This window comes from Bos indicus x Bos taurus, chromosome 10, assembly GCF_003369695.1.
Source record: "Bos indicus x Bos taurus breed Angus x Brahman F1 hybrid chromosome 10, Bos_hybrid_MaternalHap_v2.0, whole genome shotgun sequence".
Lineage (NCBI taxonomy): Eukaryota > Metazoa > Chordata > Mammalia > Artiodactyla > Bovidae > Bos > Bos indicus x Bos taurus.
Genome location: NC_040085.1, coordinates 73,492,469 through 73,517,397, shown reverse-complemented (window position 1 = coordinate 73,517,397; position 24,929 = coordinate 73,492,469). Strand labels below are relative to the sequence as shown.

General features: G+C 38.0%; 1 protein-coding gene across 6 annotated transcripts in view; it reads right to left on the bottom strand.

Annotated features, from left to right (window-relative positions):
* The window catches only part of RAD51B (RAD51 paralog B), a 620,299-nt gene that overhangs the window by 578,996 nt on the left and 16,374 nt on the right, over positions 1-24,929 (bottom strand). For all 6 annotated transcript variants that reach the window (XM_027552246.1, XM_027552247.1, XM_027552245.1 and 3 more), the window contains one exon: positions 11,136-11,272. In XM_027552246.1, the coding sequence (XP_027408047.1) occupies positions 11,136-11,272 (137 nt within the window). The remainder of the gene's footprint in view (positions 1-11,135; positions 11,273-24,929) is intronic.

Sequence of the window (24,929 nt, the reverse complement as noted above, 5' to 3'; positions counted from 1 at the left end):
CATATGGATGCTATCCACATTGCCTTTGTGCTTAGTCGTCACGTCTGATTCTTTGAGATCCCATAGACTGTAGCCCCGGAGAAGGCAATGGCACCCCACTCCAGTACTCTTGCCTGGAAAATCCCATGGACGGAGGAGCCTGGAAGGCTGCAGTCCATGGGGTCGCTGAGGGTTGGACACGACTAAGCAACTTTACTTTCACTTTTCACTCTCATGCATTGGAGAAGGAAATGGCAACCCACTCCAGTGTTCTTACCTGGAGAATCCCAGGGACAGGGGAGCCTGGTGGGCTGCTGTCTATCGGGTCACATAGAGTCGGACATGACTGAAGTGACTTAGCAGCAGCAGCAGACTGTAGCCAACCAGGCTCCTATGTTCGTGGAATTCTTCAGGCAAGAATAATGGAGTGGGTGGCCATTCCCTTCTCCAGGAGTTCTTCCTGACCAAAGGATCAAATACGGATCTCCTGCATTGCAGGCCTATTCTTTATAGTCCGAACCACGAGAGCAGCCCATCATTTCCTTCAGAAAAAAAAAAAAAAAACTATTTTCTAAATACTGAATTCCCACCTCAAAGCTAGATCAAATACATGGGGTAGGCTGAGCATTAGAGGTGACATGTTGAAACAGATGCAACTTTACCATTAATAATATAAGACATGGAGTAATACTAGAAATTTCAGATATTTCTGGTTAAAAATGTAAATCTTTGAGTAACTGTCTCTGTCTCTGATAGTCAGCAGCCCCAAAACTTAATCATCCAAGGGTGACTGGGAGGAATGACTGTAAACACTAAAACCATCCTATATTTTATGTCCCATTTAATGATACAAAAGTATAAAAAACACTTTTCATTTCTAAATAGTGAGTTCCAAGAAAAGGTCCAACTCTCATATATCCACACATGACCACTGGAAAAACCAGACTTTGATGGACCTTTGTCGGCAAAGTAATGTCTCTGCTTTTTAAAATGCTGTCTAGGTTGGTCATAGCTTTTCTTCCAAGGAGCAAGCATCTTTTAATTTCATGGCTGCAATCACCAACTGCAGTGATTTTGGAGCCCAAAAAAATAAAGTCTCTCATTGTTTCCATTGTTTCCCCATCTATTTGCCATGAAGTGATGGGAACCAGATGCCATGATCTTCATTTTTTGAATGCTGAGTTTTAAGCCAGCTTCTTCACTCTCCTCTCACTTTCATCAAGGCGCTCTTTAGTTCCTCTTCACTTTCTGTCATAAAGGTGGTGTCATCTGCATATCTGAGATTAGTGATATTTCTCCTGGCAACCCCAATTCCAGCTTGAGAATCAGGATCCATCAAAGTGAGAACAAGACGGATCAAATGACCATTCAGGAGAAGTACTTGAGAGAGGTAGGCATAGGGATTGGACAAATAATGAGGTAAGTGATGAAAGCAGGAAGAAATGAGATGACACAGGCAAAGGTGGAACAGGCAGATTTTAACAGCTTGGGGAAAACGTTCAAATTTCTTGATTAGAAAAACTATTTGCTGAGTTAAGTGCTAGTCAGAGAAGTCAGCTAAAAAGCTCTGATCCTTGGAGTCTACTGCTTTTCAACAGGATAGTGATGGTGACATCTGCAGGAAACAGGGAGGGTTTTTTTTAATATTTGGATCTTCAACTGATTAGAAACCGGACTGAGAGTACCTAATGAGATGAGAGTACTTAACTCATTGGTGGCAACAACTGAACAGCTGACAGACAACAATAATTTCCTGCCTCTAACACTAGGCTCGATTTTAACTAGTGGCTGGAGTAGTGAAAGACTCTGGACTCACTTCTGCTCTCTTGTTGCATGTAGGCCCCTCAGAAGCAGGATGGTCAGTGTGTGGACATGAACTATATGGACATCACAGTTAACCACACTAAGCAACAGTATCTTATGGTTATTCACATACCAATATGCTGTTGTTTTCCTATAAGCTTCTCCACATGTTTACTTTAGAAAAATGTATCTAAAATACATATAAATCAAACACCAAATATAAATGTAATATTCTGTAGGCCTCACATTAATCTAGGACAATCTTTATTACAAAGGTCTTTTTGGTTACAGCAAGCAAAAGATCTTATCTTTTCCTCCCGGACATTAATTACAAAAAATTTGAAAGCAATGCCATCTAGTGGATGTCTTTTTTATAAAAAGCATTCTTTCCAAAAGGTGCACTTAATATTCATTCATTCAACCAATATTTGAGGACCTATCATATGCCTGGTAGCTCAGTCGGTAAAGAATCTGCCTACAATGCAGGAGACCCAGGTTCAATCACTGGGTGGGGAAGACCCAATGAAGAAAGAAATGGCAGCCCACTCCAGCATTCTTGCCTGGAAAGTCCTATGGACAGAGGAGTCTGAGAGGCTACAGTCAATGGGGTCACAAAGTGTTGGACACAACTCAGTGACTAAACCATCACCACTATATGCCAGGTACCATTCTAGGTGCTAAGGATACAACAGTGAACAAAAACAACAAAACAAAAAAATCCTTCCCTCATGGAACTTACATGCTACTGAGAAAGACAAATAAATATATATGGCAGATGATAAGTGCTTTAAAGAAAAGTGAGTCAGGATCAGAGAACACATTGTAACAGAAGGAAGTAAGGGCTATTTCATGGAAGGTAGTCGGGGAAAGCCTCTTTAATAAACTGACATTTGAGCTAAAGTTTAAAGGAGATGAGAAAATGAACCATATGGCTATCCAGTGAAACAGCACACAGGAAGAAAGAATTACAGCAAGTGCACAAGTCCACTCTTTTGTGAGAAGATACCTAGTGTGCTGGAGGAATAAACAAGGGGGCTAATGTAGTAGCTGAAACACAGAAACCAGGAGGCAGAATAAAATGAAATAAGGTCAAAGAGACAGCCAGGGGCCAAAGACACAAAAGATTTTTATGTTTGCGGGTGTTTTGTTTTGTTTTTGTTTTTAGATTTTATTCACTAAGATAGGAAACCTACGATCACGATTGACACGATATGACATATTTTTAAATAATTTTATTTATTTATTTTTGGCTGTGCTGGGTTTTGGTTGCTGCGCACGGGCTTTTCTCTAACTTCTCTCCAGGTACAGTGCGCAGGCTTCTCTTTATGGTGGCTTCTCTTATTGCGGAGCACAGTCTCTAGGGTGTGTGGGCTCACACAGTTGCACCTCCCGGGCTCTAGACTGCAGGCTCAGTGGTTGTGGTGCACAGGTTTAGTTGTTCTGCTGCATGTGGGATCTTCCTGGACTGTGTCTCCCACATTGGCAGGTGGATTCTTATCCACGGAGCCACAAGGAAAACCCTGACTTCTTTTTTTTTTTTTTTTTTTGAAGAATCACTCTAGCTACCAAATGGAGAATAGGACACAGAGGGGCAAGGGTGACAGCAAGATCAGCTAGTGCAGTCATCCCGATAAGAGATGATGACTTGACCGAGAGAACAGCTCAGGTAATTAGTAACACTGTATTCAAGATAAGGTCTAGTCAAGGCTATGGTTTTTCCAGTGGTCATGTATGGATGTGAGAGTTGGACTGTGAAGAAAGCTGAGTCCCGAAGAATTGATGCTTTTGAACTGTGGTGTTGGAGAAGACTCTTGAGAGTCCCTTGGACTGCAAGGAGATCCAACCAGTCCATTCTAAAGGAGATCAGCCCTGGGATTTCTTTGGAAGGAATGATGCTGAAGCTGAAACTCTAATACTTTGGCCACCTCATGCAAAGAGTTGACTCATTGGAAAAGACTCTGATGCTGGGAGGGATTGGGGGCAGGAGGAGAAGGGGACGACAGAGGATGAGATGACTGGATGGCATCACCAACTCGATGGATAAGAGTTTGGGTGAACTCCGGGAGTTGGTGATGGACAGGGAGGCCTGGCGTGCTGCAATTCATGGGGTCGCAAAGAGTCAGACACAACTGAGCGACTGAACTGAACTGAACTGAAAGTGAAGAAGACTGGATTCAGATCAAGGTTTTTATTAGTTTCCCCTGTTACTTCACAGCTCTCATATAAAAAGAGAATTAAAAGCTTTACATTAGTGACCACATGCCAATTTGAAACAAAACACAAGCTTAATGTTAAAAAAAAAAAAAAGCTTTTCAAAATTCTAGTTGAAATCTAGCATAATAAATGTGCTGAAATATGTTTATGGTTTCTCAAAGCTTCTTGCACACATGTAATACTTTCCTGTTCATTAATTCAGTATGTACTTGCTCAGTACTGTGGTATTACGAAGTATAATAATGTGAACCTATTAATTCCTTACAGATTCCAGAATATTCCAAAGTTTTGTTTTAGTGATAATAAGTACTTATGAATAATTTTTATTTTCTATCACAGAAATCGTCAGGATCTCCCTCACCACTAATTTACCTGGATTCACAAGTGATAGGAGAGCTGGAAGTGAACCAATAAAAACCTAATCAGACTCAAGAAGCCATCTCATAAACTGGTAAAAGGGAATTTATCTCCCTTACTGTTTGTCTCCTGGATCAAAGATCCTGGATTTGTCAGTCAGTCAGTCAGTTCAGTCGCTCAGTCGTGTCCGACTCTTTGCAACCCCATGAACCACAGTACTCCAGGCCTCCCTGTCCATCACCAACTCCCGGAGTTCACCCAAACCCATGTCCATTGAGTTGGTGATTCCATCCAACCATCTCATCCTCTGTCGTCCCCTTGTCTTCCTGCCCTCAATCTTTCCCAGCATCAGGGTCTTCTCAAATGAGTCAGCTCTTTGCATCAGGTGGCCAAAGTATTGGAGTTTAGGCTTCAATATCAGTCCTTCCAATGAATACCCAGGACTGATCTCCTTTAGGATGGACTGGTTGGATCTCCTTGCAGTCCAAGGGACTCTCAAGAGTCTTCTCCAACACCACAGTTCAAAATCATCAGTTCTTCCGCACTCAGCTTTCTTTATAGTCCAACTCTCACATCCATACATGACCACTGGAAAAACCATAGCCTTGACTAGACGGATCTTTGTTGGCAAAGTAATGTCTCTGCTTTTTAATATGCTATCTAGGTTGGTCATAACTTTCCTTCCAAGGAGTAAGCATTTTTTAATTTCAATGCTGCAATCACCATCTGCAGTGATTTTGGAGCCCCCAAAAATAAAGTCAGCCACTGTTTCCACTGTTTCCCCATTTACTTGCCATGAAGTGATGGGACCAGATGCCATGATCTTAGTTTTCTGAATGTTGAGCTTTAAGCAACTTTTTCACTCTCCTCTTTCACTTTCATACTAACTATCAAGTAGGTAGATGGTCCTAAGACTACACTGCCATTGCCATCAGAATCAGCCAAAGTCAAGCTATCACTACCACTACATGTTGCTCCCTCTTTCACTGGTTCAGAAAAACTGATGTTCTGAGTAGTTTGGTAGGAATTAAAGGGCACTAATGGTAGAGTCAGAGAAGGCAATAGCATCCCACTCCAGTACTCTTGCCTGGAAAATCCCATGGGCAGAGGAGCCTGGTAGGCTGCCATCTATGGGGCCGCACAGAGTCGGACACGACTGAAGTGACTTAGCAGCAGCAGCAGCAGCAATGGTAAAGCACCCAGTACCCTCAGAAGTGACTTGCACCCTAAGTAGAAAACTTCCTTCAGATCTAAGCTTGGCCATTGCTTCCACATGGTACCAACACAACATATACCTCTCCTTTGCATACTTAGTTATAATAGTTATAATTTTACATTTTTGTGATTAGTTGATTGTCTTCGTCCCCTATTGCACTACATCTTTCTTCTTGGTTTTCAAGCTCTTCTGATTTCATGACAACTCAGGAATGTCCACTTCTGCCTCTTACAGTTCCAGTTCTATATCCCTCCTCCCCAAGTCGCCACCTTCCAGGGCCCTGAATTCAGCTTCCCCAGATCTCCGGCTTCCCCAGATCCTTCAGCCTTTCTCACACACAGATCCACTTGCAGTCCTAAGACCTGGGTTTATTCTCCTTTATCCACTTTATTTCTCACAAAGTTTTATTTCAAAAATCACTATTACTACTTACCATTCATATTACCTTCCTTTTTTATTATTAACCTCCAGCTCCATCTTTTCTTCTAATTATCCCCAATAGGGACAATATAGTATTTATTCAATATATGTATACTGGAATTTTCATGGCTGCCAAAATTTCCATAGACAGGTCACTAATCTATTTATCCATATTCTCAAGGTGTATATAGTATATAGCATCTAAAACTATATCAGACCCTAATCAGAAATCCAATAGGTAAAACAAATAAACAGACTTTTCCTGAATCAATCAGAAGAAGGGGATTCAGAATTCTGCCGCATTCCCCTCTCCCCAAGGCAGTCCCTAAGTACCTGAGGGTTTAGCACCAGACTATAGTATTATCTGGGCTTCCCTGATAGCTCAGTTGGTAAAGAATCCTCCTGCAATGCAGGAGACACCGGTTTAATTCCTGGGTCAGGAAAATCCACTAGAGAAGGGATAGGCTACCCACTCCAGCATTCTTGGGCTTCCCTTGTGGCTCAGCTGGTAAAGAATCCACCTGCAATATGGGAGACCTGGGTTTGATCCCTGGGTTGGGAAGATTCCCTGGAGAAGGGAAAGGCTACCCACTCCAGTATTCTGGCCTGGAAAATTCCCTGGACTGCATACTCCATGGGGTTGCAAAGAGTCGGACACAACCGAGCGACTTTGATTTTCATACTATTATCTAATTATTAACAGTATGGAAATATAATTGCAGTCTGTGATGAACATGTATGATTAACATACTGCTCAAAGTCATATAAAAATAAGCTAGCTAGTGCACTGTTGTAAAAAATATATATAACTAATCATCCCAATTCATTCCAAAGTGCTTTTACGTACATCACCCACAAGGGTTTCTTTTTTTTAAATAAATTAAAAAATTTTTACTTTTATTTATTCTTTTTCATTCTATTTATTGTTTTCTTCCTCCTTCTTGATAAAAAGATATTCAGCAATTTATTGATAGAAAATATTTTCCACTTACCCTAAATTCCCTAGATGTGAATCCTTTAATCTCCCATCATATTAATCCTTCAATTTACTTTCTCATTTGCCTTTTTCCAACAAGTTGTTTGTAAACACAAAATGGAGAGAGTGCTCCATATAGAGACATACAGAAAGCTAAAAATATTCCTTTTTCAGTCTTATTTTTCCTGCTTTATATCTTTTCCAAGTCTATAAACTATCCCAGCTGTGGCAGACACTGTTAATTACCCACCAATATCCATTTCCACTTCTTGCCTGCAATGTGGGAACCTCAATTTCACTCAGGCAGTAATGTTAACCAGCCCCATCAGACTTGTTACAAATATTTCTCCCCTGATTTTTCCCTCCTCCTTTGCATGCAAGGGTGACCAACTGAGAAATCTGGAGAAGGATTCCAAAGCATGAAAAGAAAATCAGCAGAGAAGAAGAGGCAGCTATTCTGAAAAATATACTTTCCTGATTAAGATATAATGGCTCTTTCTCATCTCACTGACTGGAACACAGAATGGATATAATGCCGAAAATGTACCAGCCCTAGGTCTCTACCACCACTGAGAAGCAGAACCACTGCCAGCAACTCAGGTCTTCCTGCTATGAGAGAAAAAATAAACCTCTTGTTGTTTAAGCCACTATTCTTTGGGTATTCAACTGCTTGCAGGAGAAAGCTTTCCTGACCTACCTTTCCCAGCAACACCAAACAGGGATCAAACACTCTTGTAATAGCACAAATGAAACATGACCAAGCAGGACAGAGCTGGTGCCACTCTGTAACCCACTATGTCCAACTCCAGAAGGCACTATAAGAACACAAGTCTGACATCTATACAAAAGAGCACCAGGACCTTTGATTCGATCTGACCCTAGCACTAGATGACTACACTTTTCAAGCCTTGTGAAGAATAGACTAGAAAAGTAAAAACAATATAAATTTCAATCCTTGTCTTCAAATAACCTTCATAAGTTCCTTGTGAGTTAGGAAACATTATTAAGTGACTGAAATCACTTCAGCAGTGTCCAACTCTTTGTGATCCTATGGACTATAGCCCACCAGGCTCCTCTGTCCATGGGATTCTCCAGGAAGAATACTGGAGTGGGTTGCCATTTCTTTCTCTAGGGGATCTTCCCAACCCAGGGATCGAACCCACATCTCTTATGTCTCCTGCATTGGCAGGTGGGTTCTTTACCACCACCACCACCTGGAAGCCCCTATAAACTGGTCATTGGATCTGAAACCTTGATCACTTTCTGATTTGATTATTCTTCCATCAGGAAGTACCAAAATGGCTGGTTGCCTTGTGATGTCAGCATGCTTTTCTGTTTATGAACCATTTTTATTCACACTTCTGACACCAAATGTGTAGGTTTTCTATACTAAGCAATTTTCCAGTTCCCTATGGACACTAACTGTGTGTCCTGCAAGTCAGTTCAATTCTAATACTAACTACTAGGAGTTAACTCAGACCCCATAGATTAAAGGCTCAGACTCACAAGACTGCCCCGACCTCAGACATCAATCACAAGTCCCAGACCTCTGTTACTTCACACCAACCAGCAATAAATTGAGAGCACCACCTGCCCCCAACACCTCAACAGGTTCACCAACCCAGAAGCTCTACAAACTCTATCAATTAGAGAGTTTTGGAAGATTCCATTACATGGGCATGATTGAAATGCTGATTGATCCAATTCTAGTCCTTCTTCCCTGCTCAGAGACTGGGGAGGTAGGACTGAAAGTTCAAACCTATAATTACATGACAGATTCCTCTGGCAATCAGGTCCATTTGGATGCAATCTAGAGGGCCATCAAGAGTCATCTCATTAGCATAAATCAATTATGGTTGGAAAGGGGGTAATTATGAATACAAATGATGCTTCTTTCAGTTCTATCACTCAGGAAATTTCAAAAGTTTTAGAAGTTCTTTTGACAGGAACCAGGATGACTACAAAACACATATTTATTATATCACAATATTCAGTGCCTAGATCCATTAGATTTTTAGGGTTTATAATTTGGTGATATTCTATTATTTCTTCTTCATTTATTGTCTATAAAAAAGACATATTTGCTACTTAGTATGGAGAAGGAAATGGCAACCCACTCCAGTGCTCTTGCCTGGAGAATCCCAAAGATGGCAGAGCCTCGTGGGCTGCCGTCTATGGAGTCGCACAGAGTCGGACACGACTGAAGCGACTTAGTAGCAGCAGCAGCTACTTAGTAATATTTATATAGAAAACAGAATAAATGCTTAATTTCCCTTTTTATAAAAACTAATTTTCAAAATAATAAGTTGCATCTCCAGAATTCTCCAAGGATGATCAATTTGTTGCTTTTCATTCTTAATATTACAGACTCATGAATTTAAATATATTTCATGTATCTTAGTCTACTTCTATTATTGTTCTATTGGTAATTAATTTGTTTCATCTTTGGCTAGTGTGAGCTCCTCAGGTTGATTCTTAAGTCCTTCTGATACTCCTGTAAGTAGTCTTCGATAGCTCTCTTGATATCTGATGTTTCAGATTCAACTTATAAACCTCCTAATACTGATTGAACTTCAGATCAAATAAATCTTTTGCCTCTTACTAAAAAACAAAAACCTTCTGCTCCATACCTAGAATTGGCCATTCCCCTATGGAACCCTAGTTCCTTTTAGTAGGAAATGGTATCTGGATTCCATGATCTGAGAGTAACACTTGTCAATTCCCTCATTTATCAAACATTTTCTGAGTAGCCAGTATGTGCCACTTGTAGGATTTGGCTTTGAAGATACAAAGATGTAACACAAACTTAAACAGCTGACAAACCAGTGGTATATACTTAGGAAGAAAAGATTATCAAGAAGTGTGCTGCTGCTGCTAAGTTGCTTCAGTCGTGTCCAACTCTGTGCGACCCCATAGACGGCAGCCCACTAGGCTCCTCTGTCCCTGGGATTCTCCAGGCAAGAATACTGGAGTGGACTGCATTTCCTTCTCCAATGCATGAAAGTGAAAAGTGAAAGAGAAGTCACTCAGTCATGCCCATGCTTAGCGACCCCATGGACTGCAGCCTATCAGGCTCCTCCGTCCATGGGATTTTCCAGGCAAGAATACTGGAGTGGGGTGCCATTTGTAGAACAAAGCAAACAAGCTCTAGGCAAAATTTGGAATTTACCTGGTCAGGGAATACACTTTGATCTTTGTAGTACTCTTAGAGAAAAATAAGGAAGATTCATTGTGATACAATTAGAGAAAGACTCAAAGAACTATACCTATACTACACCTTGGCTGAGAAAACAGAATTGAATCAGTTTCCAGATGTATAAAGCACTCCTGTTTATGAATGTCTATCAGAGTAGCAGAAGAGGAGACCAGACTTATCTTCAGATTTACAGAATTACATAAATGACTGAATACCTTTCTCACAGAATGTTAAAACAAAGGTCCTTGCCAAATTAAGGAAATCTTTTCTTTCTAAGCATGCATATACTTACTATCAGTATTTCCTGCATTTAATACCACATTATTTCAAAGATTAAAGTAAAATAATGTTCAATAAAAAATGTTTTGAAAATTGCAATTTTTTTCACTCACAAATATTTTACTTCCAACTAGAAATTACTTACAAAACACTTTACATTTTGTCTTTCTTATTAATCTTCCCTCTTCTCCATTTTCTACTTACATTTCTCCCTCTGTTTCTTAAACTTGTTTCTTCCTGACTTTGTGAAAAACACAGCTTATCCAGAAACTCCCTTTAAACCATAACAAAGGGATAGAAAAGGCAAAAAGAAAATGTTTCCTGGAGAGTTAGGGACTTTAGGAAGGTTAAGACCTCTGTATAGCACAGTGAACTCTGCTCAATGTTATGTGCCAGCCTAGATGGGAGCCGGGCTTGAAGGAGAATGGATACATGGATAAGTATGTCTGAGTCCCTTTAATATTCACCTGAAACTACCACAACATTGTTAATTGGCTATACATCAAATTAAAACAAAAAGTTTAAAGTGTGAAAAAAAGAATACGCTTCCTGTGTCAATTTTAAAAAGAAAATTCCTTTAAACCTGTATCTATTAACAATATATTCTCAAAAGTAAATATTAATCTGTTTGTAAATATTTTATGCTGTATATGTTACAAAAATAAAGCATTATAATAGAAAATAAAATCTCCTACCTTTCAGCACTAAATGCTGACTCTGTGTCAATGTACACAACAGCTCCTTCTAATCCTCCCATGTTGGTAGGTAATGTAGCCAAAATGCTCATCATTATACAAAACTGAGTTTTTCCACAACCTGGGGGACCTGTAATCTAAAAAAATAAGAAGAAAAAAATATTATTTGTATAAACATCACAATCTAGTTAAAGCAAAACCCTTTTAAGAACTTGCCACAGTTCAACTAACCTGGGTTCCCAAAGGGAACACTGTTAATACAACTCTTAAGGGTTCCCTGATAGCTCAGTCGGTCAAGAATCCGCCTGCAATGCAGGACACCCAGTCCAATTCCTGGGTTGGGAAGATCTACTGGAGAAGAGATAGGCTACCCATTCCAGTATTCTTGGGCTTCCCTTATGGCTCAGCTGGTAAAGAATTCGCCTGCAATGCGGGAGACCTGGGTTCAATCCCTGGGTTGGGAAGATCCCCTGGAGAAGGGAAAGGCTGCCCATTCCTGTATTCTGGCCTAGAGAATTCCATGGACTTTATAGTCCATGGGGTCACAAAGAGTCGGACATGACTGAGTGACTTTCACTTTCACTATATATATATAATAAAAGAACTTCTCCCCTATGCATCTGGATTAGTACTAGGTATGGACCATCCTTGGGAGAAATGAGAAAACAGTCACCAAAATCATCCCTGTGTTGTGCAAAATTCAGATGAAAAACTTTGGTTGAGAAAGGCTTGAGGATTCATTGATACACTCACAACTTGAAGTTCTATATTTTTTCTCGATAAGACATTTATAGAAAGCTCTGAAAATATTTAAGAGGCTTTAATAATTGGTTTAACATTTGTTATGAATTGGCCTTTCAAAACAATTTTAAATTAGTCCCATTTAAAGGTACTTTGATCGTTAATATTAATAAAGTATTTAAGAGTAAAAGGTATTGATGTATACAATTTTAAATGGTTTAGCAAAGGAAAAAAGTGTGTGTGTGTGTGTAGAAGAGAGATAAAGCAAATGAAACAAATTCAACAACTGCTAAATCTAGGTGATTCATACTTTGAAGTGTATATTTTAAAAGTTTAGTTGTTGGAAAGCTATTTGAGACTATAAAATCTGAAAACAAGAGGGCATAGATGGAAAAGAATATGCCTAGGACATTAATCAAGGCATATTTGAGTCCAACAGGAAGTAGTTAACAAAAATTAATTTGAAATATTTAAAATAACCCCTTTAAACATACTGTTTGTCATACTGGCTATGGCATCCAGATTTTCAGAACCAAAACACTATCCCTTTTGTGAGAATAGCACTAATGAATAATTTTTCACAATAGGAAGAAGGGAAAAGAAAAAGTAGAAAAGGAGGAGAGAAGAAAATCTGAGGTAGAGACGAACAGAACTCTGAGCTAAACTGAGACACACCAGATCTGAAGACACTGTCTCAGGTATACCAAGAAGCAGGAAGAAATGAGAAGTGATGACACAGGAGTCTAAATCACCTAGGCCAGTGGTTCTCAAACATGACTGAGCTTAAACTCAACTGGCAAGCTCATTAACCAGCATTTCTGGTTAGCCATAGGTCTGGAAGGGGACCTGAAAATTTATATTTCTAATAAGTTGACACCAATGCTGCTCCACATTTGAGAACCAGTTATAGAACTTAGACTAAAGGTAAACTTCATTTTTCAAAGTTTAACGTTGAAAAAAAACAAAGGCTCACAAGCTAGAAACCATGTGTTGATTTATAATCTCTAAAACAATGATTTAAACTTTTAGTATAAATAATTGCTGCTAGCAATAACACTGTGCCAGATCAGTGATCAGTGAAAATGCCAAAATTCTTTGATTACATACTCCAACAAACACACCCAAAAAAAAACAAACACAAACAAAATTTTATTACAATCCTCCAGTATATGCATATGTATTATATATAAACTATTTTACTAATACATTATGGACAGTAAAAAATACACAGAGATTAAAAATAAAAGATTACAAGCATTTAAAAAGTTTCATATATTTTTCATTTAAAATACAAATCAATAGTTTCATTGCTTTAAGAACTTTTTTTGATAAAAATATGCCATAAAGAAAGTAAAAAGATGACTTATAAATTTGAAGGTTACATTTGTGATATATGTAAGTGACAAAGTAGTAATATCTAGAAACATAAAGAATACTCATATTTTATATATTAGTTATACAGATCTTTTCAATCTAATAAACAATGAAAATAAATGAAATTATGTACATTGTTTTTAAAATACTGATTTAACTATTTTGTAATCCAGCAACTGAAACAGTTCCTAAGTTCTGCTTATTGTAGTACTCAATTGTAATGTCTCTGTAGTTGAGAAAGGATAATTGCAAAAGCTATTGTTCAACTTTGGCTAATAAATGGTCATTTTCCCTCGGGTCAATTAATTATTCTTGCAAACCAATCAAGATGTATTACACTTTAACATTTTTAAAAATTGATTTCAAAATCAAATGAAACTATTTGGAAGATTTCTTAACAGTTTAGAAAATATTGTTAGAGTTTTTTCACAAGATACGTACATCTTTGAAGACAAAAACCACGTCATAAAACATTTCCAAGCAGAAATTTGAATAATGTTCTGTATTTTGATCTCTGTCGTTTAATAAGCAGTTACTTTCTCACTCATTGTAAAAATATCACCTTTACTTTGAAGGGATGGAATAAGAGTGTTCCCTTGGTTGGCTGACTGCCTGATTTGCAATCTGCTAGGTGGCAAGTTACACAGTCACTTGTTTTACAAAAAGGATCAACAAATTTGACTTTTCATTTTAAAAAAGTTTCACCCATTTTTAAATTCAACAGCATTTTACAATCTTTGCTGAGAGATAACCAAAGAAGTTCTTGTGATTCAAATTATTTTCATGATCACTCATCACGTTACAGAGTACTATAAAGAGTCAATAAAAACTAGTCAGGTTTTTATAAAAATTGTACCATCCTGAAGCATTCTTCACACATATGACATCAACTTCTGTGTTACTATAGACTAAGGATGATGTACCAGAAAAATGCAAAGAATTTTACAAGTAACATCCATATACTCACCACCTAGACTCTGCAACTGCCATTTTATTACTATTATACTATTATAACAGGCTTCCCCTGGGGCTCAGCTGGTAAAGAACCTGCCTGCCAATGCAGGAGACACAGGTTTGATCCCTGGGTCAGGAAGATCTCCTGCAGAAAGAAATGGCAACCCACTCCAGTATTCTTGCCTGGGAAATCCCATGGACAGAGGAGCCTGGAGGGGTATAGTCTACTAATGGGGTCAAAAAGAGTTGGACACGACTGAGTGTGCATGCATATATACATATATTTATACTATTGTACAGTCTACTAATACACTTGACTTCCCTGGTGGCTCAGACAGTAAAGCATGTGTCTACCATGTGGGAGACCTGGGTTCAATCCCTGGGTCAGGAAGATTCCCTGGAGAAGGAAATGGCACCCCATTCCAGTACTCTTGCCTAGAAAATCCCATGGACAGCGGAGCCTGGTGTCCATGGGGTCGCAAAGAGTCAGACACGACTGAGCAACTTCACTTTCACTTTCACTAATACACTAGACTATCCATCAATCCATTCATTCGTCAGTCCATCTTAGATGTTTTTAAATGTATTTCAAAGTAAGTCAGAGACATAAATATACTTTCCCCTAAAAGTTTGATGTGTGTATCATTAACCTGAATTTAGTAAGTATGATTCTTTTTTCTTTTACGGTAAATTTTCCACACAATGAAATGCCCAGATCGTGAGTGTTTCATTTGATGAACTGTAGCAAATGTATATATATGTAAGCAATCCAAACCCCTATCAGGTCAGAACAAGAATATTACTGCCAGGAAATTCCCTCATAAACATTGTTTTATATTTAAGAAGTCATTTATTTTTGAGAACATATCTTCCTTGATATATCTTCACTTTTGTGGCTTAAAAATAATTTAGTTCATGTATCTCATTACTGAAACAGAATCTAGCTAAGAAGATAATCTGGGCCCTATTAGAAACTTCTGTACTTTAACTGTCTAGCATCTTTCCTCAATGAATAATTTGCTTTAATCCTTAATGCTTCACATCATTGGCAATGATTTCCAGCTGAAAGTATTTATTCCTAAAAGAATCCATGTAAGTTATTCCATGTTGCTTCCCCTGTCTTATGTCATCCATTTTAACAGAAGAACAGTTCAGTTCAGTTCAGTCGCTCAGTCGTGTCCGACTTTCTGCAACCCCATGAACTGCAGCATGCCAGCCCTCCCTGTCCATCACCAACTCCCAGAGTCCACCCAAAACCATGTCCATTGAAAGGTATCCCTAATGTTATTAAAAATGTATTGCATTTGGTCTTTTGTTATTAAGAAAACCCAAAAGAGGCTTTTAAATATCTAACATTAATTTTACTGAAATTTGTCTAGATACTGAATATGTGTCACATGACCTTAAACATGACTGAAAAACTTGTGAATGTTTGTCTTTCTGTGATGTATGTTTCTTAACAATGGCTTCCTACTATCACTATTTCAAGGAACAAAATACCAGAGAAAGTTTCATTATTAACAATAATGGAGATAATTCCATATCAAATTGTTTTCTAATTCCAAATTTTGGGGATGTCTTTACAAATGAGATTAGACTGTCACTGATTTTTACTTCATTAATCGTAGGAGAGTTCTCACCTCTGACTTTTACATACATGTGGTTCATTTCTACTCACATTATTAGTATTGCCTTCAATATATAGTTTTTTTGCAGGAATCTTTTTATGCCATTTGTCTGTTTTGCGAGATTTGATTTAGCTAAATCCATAAATTGACCTAACTAGACCCATGTAGGACTATAAGTAGTGAAGTGAAGTCATTCAGTCGTGTCCGACTCTGCGACCCCATGGACTGTAGTCCACCAGGCTCCTCCATCCATGGAATTTTCTAGGCAAGAGTATTGGAATGGGTTGCCATTTCCTTCTCCAGGGGATCTTCCCAACCCAGGGATCGAACCCAGGTCTCCCTCATTGCGGGCAGACGCTTTACTGTCTGAGCCACCAGGGAATCCCAACATGTAGGACTATAATCTACCCCAACATGTTGAAAATAAAGATATAAACAAGGTGTCTCTGTCAACCTTCTGTACCTTTTCCTCATGGATTATTACCTGACACGTGACAGTGTAAGATAGGGATCAAGTGAGGATGCCGTATGTTAAATGTCAATTAAGGTTTATTTTATGTTTTAGATGTAACACCAATAAAAATTCTAGTATTTTCTTCCCATAACCTAATGGGCCATGCTACATACTCTCCTTTGGAGACTGGCAGTTTTGAAGACCCCAAAACACTTTTCACTGACTTTTTTACCATCATCAAAAACAATATGGATCAAATTAACTGCCAGATATCAGAGCAAAGGAAATATTCATAAATAAACTTGAAAGTGGATCCTGAAGGTGAGAAATGATAGCTCTTCAGAGTGTTAACCAATGGAGGAATAAACGACTTCCTTCCAATATACACTATCTACCTATCCAGTTTCAGATATGTCCTAGAAATATACAAGGCTGTATATTGTCACCCTGCTTATTTAACTTATATGCAGAGTACATCATGAGAAACACTGGGCTGGAGGAAGCATAAGCTGGAATCAAGATTGCCAGGAGAAATATCAATAACCTCAGATATGCAGACGACACCACCCTAATGGCAGAAAGTGAAGAGAAACTCAAAAGCCTCTTGATGAAAGTGAAAGAGGAGAGTGAAAAAGTTGGCTTAAAGCTCAACATTCAGAAAACGAAGATCATGGCATCTGATCCCATCACTTCATGGGAAATAGATGGGGAAACAGTGTCAGACTTTATTTTGGGGGGCTCCAAAATCACTGCAGATGATGATTGAAGCCATGAAATTAAAAAACGCTTACTCCTTGCAAGAAAAGTTATGACCAACCTAGACAGCATATTAAAAAGCAAAGGTATCACTTTGTCAACAAAAGTCCGTCTAGTCAAGACTATGGTTTTTCCAGTGGTCATGTATGGATGTGAGAGTTGGACTATAAAGAAAGCTGAGTGCCAAAGAAACGACGCTTTTGAACTGTGGTGTTGGAGAAGACTCTTGAGAGTCCCTTGGACTGCAAGGAGATCCAACCAGTCCATCCTAGAGGAGGTCAGTCCTGGGTGTTCATTGGAAGGACTGATGTTGAAGCTGAAACTCCAATACTTTGGCCACCTGATGCGAAGAGCTGACTCATTTGAAAAGACCCTGATGCCGGGAAAGATTGAGGGCAGGAGGAGAAGGGGACAAAAGAGGATGAGATGGTTGGATGGCATCACTGACTCAATGGACATGGGTTTGGGTAGACTCTGGGAGTTGGTGACGGACAGGGAGGCCTGGTGTGCTGCGGTTCACGGGATCGCAAAGAGTCAGACACGACCAAACTACTGAACTAAACTGAAAGATTTAATTAGATCTTTAGATATGTTCTGAGATTTAATGAGCTTAAACCTATGAAATACTTTTAATATTTAGTGGAAAGGTGAAGCAAGCCCTCAACTTAAAAACATTTTTTAAGATGTTATATGTGAAAATATTTAGTAAAGTATAAAATACCATGAAAATGTAAGGTAATATCTTATCATTTCATCTTCAAAGAAAACATGTTTTTAAAAATTCTGAAGTTAAACAAGCGCAACTGGCATTTTACCTGCTTCATTATTTTTATGTACTGATTCAGTACAGTCTTGAGAAAAGTAGAACATCACGTGGATAACATAAGATTTTGGGGTTCATCTGGTTTTGTGTGTTTGCTTTACTTCGCTTTCAAATTTGAATATTAACATTTTCTTTAAGTAAACTATAATAAATAATTGCTAATTCTTTAGCAATTTCAGATCCTTTTCATATATTTTTCCTCTCTTTCTAGCCTCAAAAAATATGCTGTTTGCAATTTTTAAAGGTTGGCTAGAGTTAAATTTCATTATTTTTTCAAGTTTACTTAGTGGGTTAAAACATTTCAACATTAATAATTTTTAGCTTCAGATAGTTTAGCTCTGACTTCTAGCAGCCAAACCACAAAATTTCAAATTGTGTTCAGTTCCCAGGTTCAGCTCCAATGGTGGTCAGAAACAGCAGACATGCCAAACCAGAATAGTCTAAGTGATTGCTTCTTGGAAACTCCGAGTGAATACAGCATTTACACACAGAAGATACTGGTAAAATACGATTAGCTTCGTATAGTTAGAGCCTGAGTTTCAACAATCCTGCCTGAGAAATGTAAAAGAACAGAAAGGAAACATCGAGTAGTAAAGATCACTAGAATATCAACAAAGAAGCAAATACTAGCAATTGCTTTAAAGGGGAAAGAATTATTACCAAGAAAGTCTAATTGTGCATGCGTGTGTGTGTGCTCAGTTGTGTCTGACTCTTTGCGACGCCATGGACTGGAGCCCACCAGCCTCCTCTGTCCATGGGATTCTTCAGGCTAGTATACCGGGGTGGGTTGCCATTTTCCTCCTCCAGGGGATCTTCCGTCCCAGAAATCGAACCTAAGACTCCTGTGTCTGCTGCATTGGCAGGCAGATTCTTACCACTGAGCCACCCAAGAAGCCCAGTTTAACTGTACTGAAGTGAAAATGAAGCCTAGTCACTTTAGTCTCAAAAGAGAACAAGCAGTAGAGATGAATGTGAAACCCAGACCTAGTAGGACCCAAAATCTTGAATGTGGGGGAGAGTTCCTCCACATTCAAGATGAGGTCAAGAGGATGGGTCAATCCACCAAGCCAATATTTTGCAGAGAAAATTTAAGGACTGCCTGGTTCTGATCTGAGAAATGAGCATGTGGAAACGTTACATCATCTTTTTAATGGCCTCCTTCCCCAGCATCCAACTACCTGTCTCCATATGCTCTACAATTAGGCAGAAATACAATTAGGTTTTCAAACCTAAAGAATTCTTTTTTAAAATCACTCTTTGAATCCCAAAGTAAACAAAAAGCAAACAATCTCAGAACAGTCAGGCAGCTGTTTGCCTTGTGAAAGAAACTTTCATCTTTAAAGTTATTTTATATCAACAAGTGGAAGCTTTTATACTTTAAATTCTCTCCACAACTCTCTCTTACTCCATACTGACAATTGCTGTTTTTAAAGTAAATGGAAAGGTAAGGGGAAAAAAGAAGGCAGGGTAAAAGAGTAGAAAAAGAAAACAAGAGGACATGAAAATGACAAGTACCCCAAGATTCACATTAAAAAAAAAAGTGTCAAAACATTACCATGTGTAAAATAGATAGCCAATGGGAATTTGCTGTATGACTCAGGGAACTCAAATAGGAGCTCTGAATCAACCTTGAGGGGTGGGATGGGAGGGAGATGGGAGGAAGGTTCAAGAGGGAGGGGACATATGTATACCTATGGCTGATTCATGTTGATGTTGACAGAAAACAACAAAATTCTGTAAAGCAATTATCCTTCATAAATTTTAAAAATAAAACTTAAAAAAAAATTTAACAATCATATAATATGTGCCATATAAAAGACTTTATGAAACCTTTATGGAGAAAGATACTTATTTCTAAATCAGGAAATGAGTGACGAATTAGGAACAATGATTCAATCAACCACATATGCTAAACTCCTGTCTTAGAACAGAGGCCTGGTTATCTTGCCTTTCAAAACACAGGGCAGGATAAACAAATCTTGTCAGCAGATGATGTTCCAGGAATGCAGATTAGAAATCTCTCCCTAGTTTTCCTACTGCTGCTGCTGCACATGGAACAGACCAGAACCTGACTGCAGCTTGAAAAAGAGATGAGACCCACCCTGACCGACCTACAGACCCCTGAGCAAGAAAAATGACTGTCTGCTGCTGTTGTAAGCAGAGTAAGCAGCCAAAATTGACTGATAAAGTATGTATGTCTTATATTTCATTGTTTATGCATTTCTATACATGCCAAGACCTTTGTGGACACTTGAATTTACAAGCCTTGACTTATTGTCTCCTGTAATCTTAGACAGCCCACCCAGTCAACGAGAAACAAGCAGAACTGTTCTAAGGAAAGATAAGGAAGCCAAAAGAGGAGTCTGGCATTCTGCCTCTACCTTTTAGGGACAGAAGAGTGGTCACCTCCAAAGCAAAACTGCCCCCTTCGAGGAGGACACCTGGTCTTCTTAAATCATGAACAAAGCATAGAAACGACTCAGGAAACACAAATAATGTAGACATGTGCCACATTGTTTCTCATTATTTAGAGCAAGGATCTGGGTATAATCATTTTTCTTAAATGTTATAAAGATTTGGCGGTGCTTCACAGGTTTACCCGTCCAGAGGTACTCTCCAACCAACATATGCAGATGCCATACCTCTTTTCATCGACGTGAGTTTGGACCAGTTTTCTATTCCTATAATCTCTGGATTACAATATGAAAATACCTTTTTTTAATGATCCCTTTAAATACAACCTTTAATTTTACCTAATTATATCAGCATCTTTATCATGCATTCTCAGCAAGGGTGACAGTGACCTCAAGGGCAAAACTTGGTTTTGATCATGGAAGAAAGATGTTACTCTCTTTTCCTTATAAAGCACAGATCTACATACAGTACATAAACAGATATATAGTATATCTACATGAAACAGGAGGGAAGGGGGCAGGGCACAACCTTTTAAAGAATGACAGAACATGACAAAGACTGGTTAGAACTAACTAGGTCCAAGAAGGTAGATGAGCCAACTTCCAGCAGACCTTGAGTCTCATTATGTGCTCATGGTAATATCAGTTAAGTTGCTCAGTCGTGTCCCACTCTTTGCAACCACAGACTGCAGCACAGCAGACTTCCCTGTCTATAACCAACTCTTGGAGCTTGCTCAAGCTCATGTCCACAGAGTCGGCAATGCCATCCAACCATCTCATCCTCTGTCATCCCCTTCTCCTCCTGGTAAAAGAACATGCTAAACGACACACCCACCAGCACCATAACAGTTCTGAGGCCAACCACAGAAGGTCAAAAAGTGGGTGGTGGCCCAATACCTGGAAACCCCCACCCCTTCCACAAAATAATTGGAATAATCCCTGACTCATTAGCCTATGAAATTATTCAGCCCATAAAAACTACCCACATCATGTTTTGAGGCTCTCTTGCTCTCTCTTTCTGAGATGGTCCACACACTGTCTGTGGAGTGTGTTTCTCTCTAAATAAAGCCACTTCTTAACCTATCATTTTGTCTCTAAATTCTTTCATGACAAAGCAAGAACCTTAAATTCACCAGCAACAATTAAAATCTCGAGTGGGGGTGGAAATGTTATTGGGGGGAAAAATGACTAAAAAGCTCCTTAAGGGGTGGTAATGAACAAAGATTGAGAAACACTGATCTGATCTATATTACCTCATATGAGAAGGCTACCATTACACGGTCTGATCTCCACATAACATAAATATTTAAAGTTTAAACTTCAAACATATCTTCCCTACCAATACTGTCATAATAGATGTAGAATTATCTGCTTATATATTCCATAAGTAAGGGATTTGATGTTCTCTGGGAATGAGACAAAGCCCTGTAGCTCACTTCCATTAGTGATTCAGCACAGTTGGTTTCCCTTTGATTTCTCCTCTGCTGCTTCTGCCTTTGGCATGAGTAGCACTTCTCTAATTCCACTTTTAATCTTGGTACTGTAGCTGAACATACACAGATTCAGGGCAGTTCACATAAATCAAAACTGATGATAAATAAATTAGGTTGTTTTGAAGTCAGAGTCAGGAAAGAGCAGCTATAAAAGTGACAGCAGAATGTTTCCAGATTTATTCTTCCTCCCTCAAGTCATCCTTAGGCCTGGTCGAAGTTTATTCAACTAGATGCCTTACATCTTATCTTCACCAGATCTAACTTCTACCTGATATCTGGGATGCTAGGTTTGAACTTTTCACCAGAAACAAAGATCCAGCAACACAACTAGTTAGACATCTCCTCTGAGATCTACATGAGCTCTCTATTGCTATATAACAATTAACCACAAACTAGCAGCTTTAAAACAATCCTGTTTATTATCTCACAGTTCTATAGGTCAGGGAGCTGCTTTAAAGGCATCTTCATCTTCCCCACCTCCAGGCAAGTTTTCAGATGACGGCAGCCTCAGCCAACTTCTTGATTGTAATCTCCTAAGACACCAGAACTGAAAACAGCCAGCTAAGCTTCTCCTGAATTCCTGACTCAGAAACTGTGTGAGATAATAAACATTTATTGATGTGTTTAGCCACTAAGTTTTGGAATGGTTCGTTAAACAGCAGTTTAACACAGTTCTATACATCTGTAGATATAGAATCAGAGAGGAACGACTTTAAAACTTATGAGAAAAAAAACTCCTAAAATAATCGCTGATGTTTATTAATAAAGAAATCAATTAGGTAGAAAAATCATATTTCTTAAATGTACTATTTTGATAATTTGAAGAAACCAAATGGCATACAAATGAAAATAAATACCGTACTACAGAAGAGCAGTAACATTAAAAGTTACTGAAGTTTGGCTTATTCCAAGACCAAAGAGTCTGAGAGTGAAGGAGAGGCAGCAGGAACCAAAACATTAGAGTAAATAAGTGCTTAAAAATAAATAAATGAAAACAAATTCATTCATTCAGTTAATATTTACTATGTACCTTCTACATATGCTAATTGGAGAGGGAAATGGCAACTCACTCCAGTATTCTTGCCTGGGAAATCTCATAGACAGAGGAGCCTGGCAGGCTACAATCGATGGGGTTGCAAGATTCGGACATTACTGAACAACTAAACCACCACCACCACATGTGTTAATATTGTAGATGTAAAAATAAGAAGAAAAAGACAATTCCTGCCCACTTGGAATTTATTCTCCAATGAGGAAGACATACAGTAACTAATCACACAAACAATAAAACTGTAACAGTGAGAAGTACTTACATAGAAGAACCATAGAACATGTCAGTTCTCAAGGAATATACAACAATTCTGTTGATTTAAACATAATCAAATAGGCTCAAAATATTCAAAATAACAGAACTACAAGTAAATTCGCTAACGATATAATGGACTATTTTAACAACCTTCTCTGGATTAGTATTAGGTCGGGTTGAAGAAAAAAATCAGCAAAGATAAAGAAGAGTTGCACAACCCAAATTCCAAGTTTAACTTAATTGTCATAAGCAGAACACTAAATCATTAGAGAATAATCATTCTTCTCATGCACACTTAGGACACTTACACAAGTTAATCACATTAATCCTTAAAACAAGAAAAATTCCAAGAATCAGTATCACACAAAATTCTTTGACTAAAATGCAAATAAGCTAGCAATCTAATTAAAATGTGAAAGAAAATTTAATTAAATAATTTAGATTTTCAAAAATTCCAAAAAGAATCATGAGTGAAAGAAGTAATTATAATGAAAATTTTTAAACACTATGAGAACTAAATAAAAATGAAAATACTTCATCACACACACACAAAAAGAATGCAACAGCTCAGAGTAAAAAGAAGAAAAACTGAAAATTATGAATTAAATGTGTAATTTAATAAGTTGGAGGGAGGGGGAGAAGAATCCCAGAAAAATACAATTAGATAGAGGGAGATAAGAAAAAAACAGAAATCACTTAAGTAGAAGACAGAGAAAAGATAGAAAACCAACAAAGAACCAAAAGTAAAAGCACAGTTCTTTGAAAAGACTATAAAATACTCAAACATCTGACCAGGTCTTTTTAAAAGGAAGGGAAAGAGAAGACAAAGAAGTAACAGTAGAAATGAAAACAGGGCGAGGGGGTAGAAACACATTCAAACAAGATTTAAAGATGAGAATACAATGAAAAACTTTATGACAATAAATTTTAAAACTTAAAATGGGCAAATCTCTAAAAATATCATTCAGTAAAACTACTTAAAAAGAAATAAAAAACCTGAATAGTCCTTTAATCATTAAAGGAATTTATTTCATTGTTTTAATTTTCCCACAGGGAAAATACTAAGATCAGACACTTTTCCAGGAAACTTATATCAAATTTTCAAGAAACAATGTACAAACTATTATAGTACATAAAAAAGAGAAGATATTCCACAAATCATTCTAATAGCTCAAAATAGATCACAGAAAAAAAAAAACTCAAAACAGACCACAGACTGTATGCAAAACCTAAATATAAAACTCTAGAAAAAGATATAGCAAAAATCTTTGTGTGCCTGGCCAGACAAAAAAAATTTACAGAGTTGACACCAAGTATAAAGGAAAAAACCAACAGACTAGACTACAAAATTTAAAACTTCACAAGCTGCCATTAAGAAAATAAGGAGAGAAGCCATAGATTGGACTGCAAATTATGTATCTGATAAAAGACTTGTATCTAGAGTATACAAAGAACTCACAACTGAGTAACAAGAAAACAACCAATTTAAAAACAGGCAAAAGATTGGAACAGATATTTCATTTCTAAAAAACATACAAATGGTTATAAGTGCATGAACAGGAGTTCAATGTCATCAGTCACTGGGAAAAGACAAATTAAAACCACAATGAATACTACTAACATTCACTAGAATAGTTAAAATGATAAACAATACTAAGTGTTGGTGAGGATATGGAGAAATAAACTATCATGCACTGCAGGTGAGAATGTAAAATGGCACAGCCACTCCAGAAAGCAAATTTGGCAGTTGCTTAAAAAACTAAACATACACCTAGCATATGATCTAGCCATTCCACTCCAAGGAATCTAACCAAGAGAAATAAAATCCGACATCCACACAAAGACACGTCA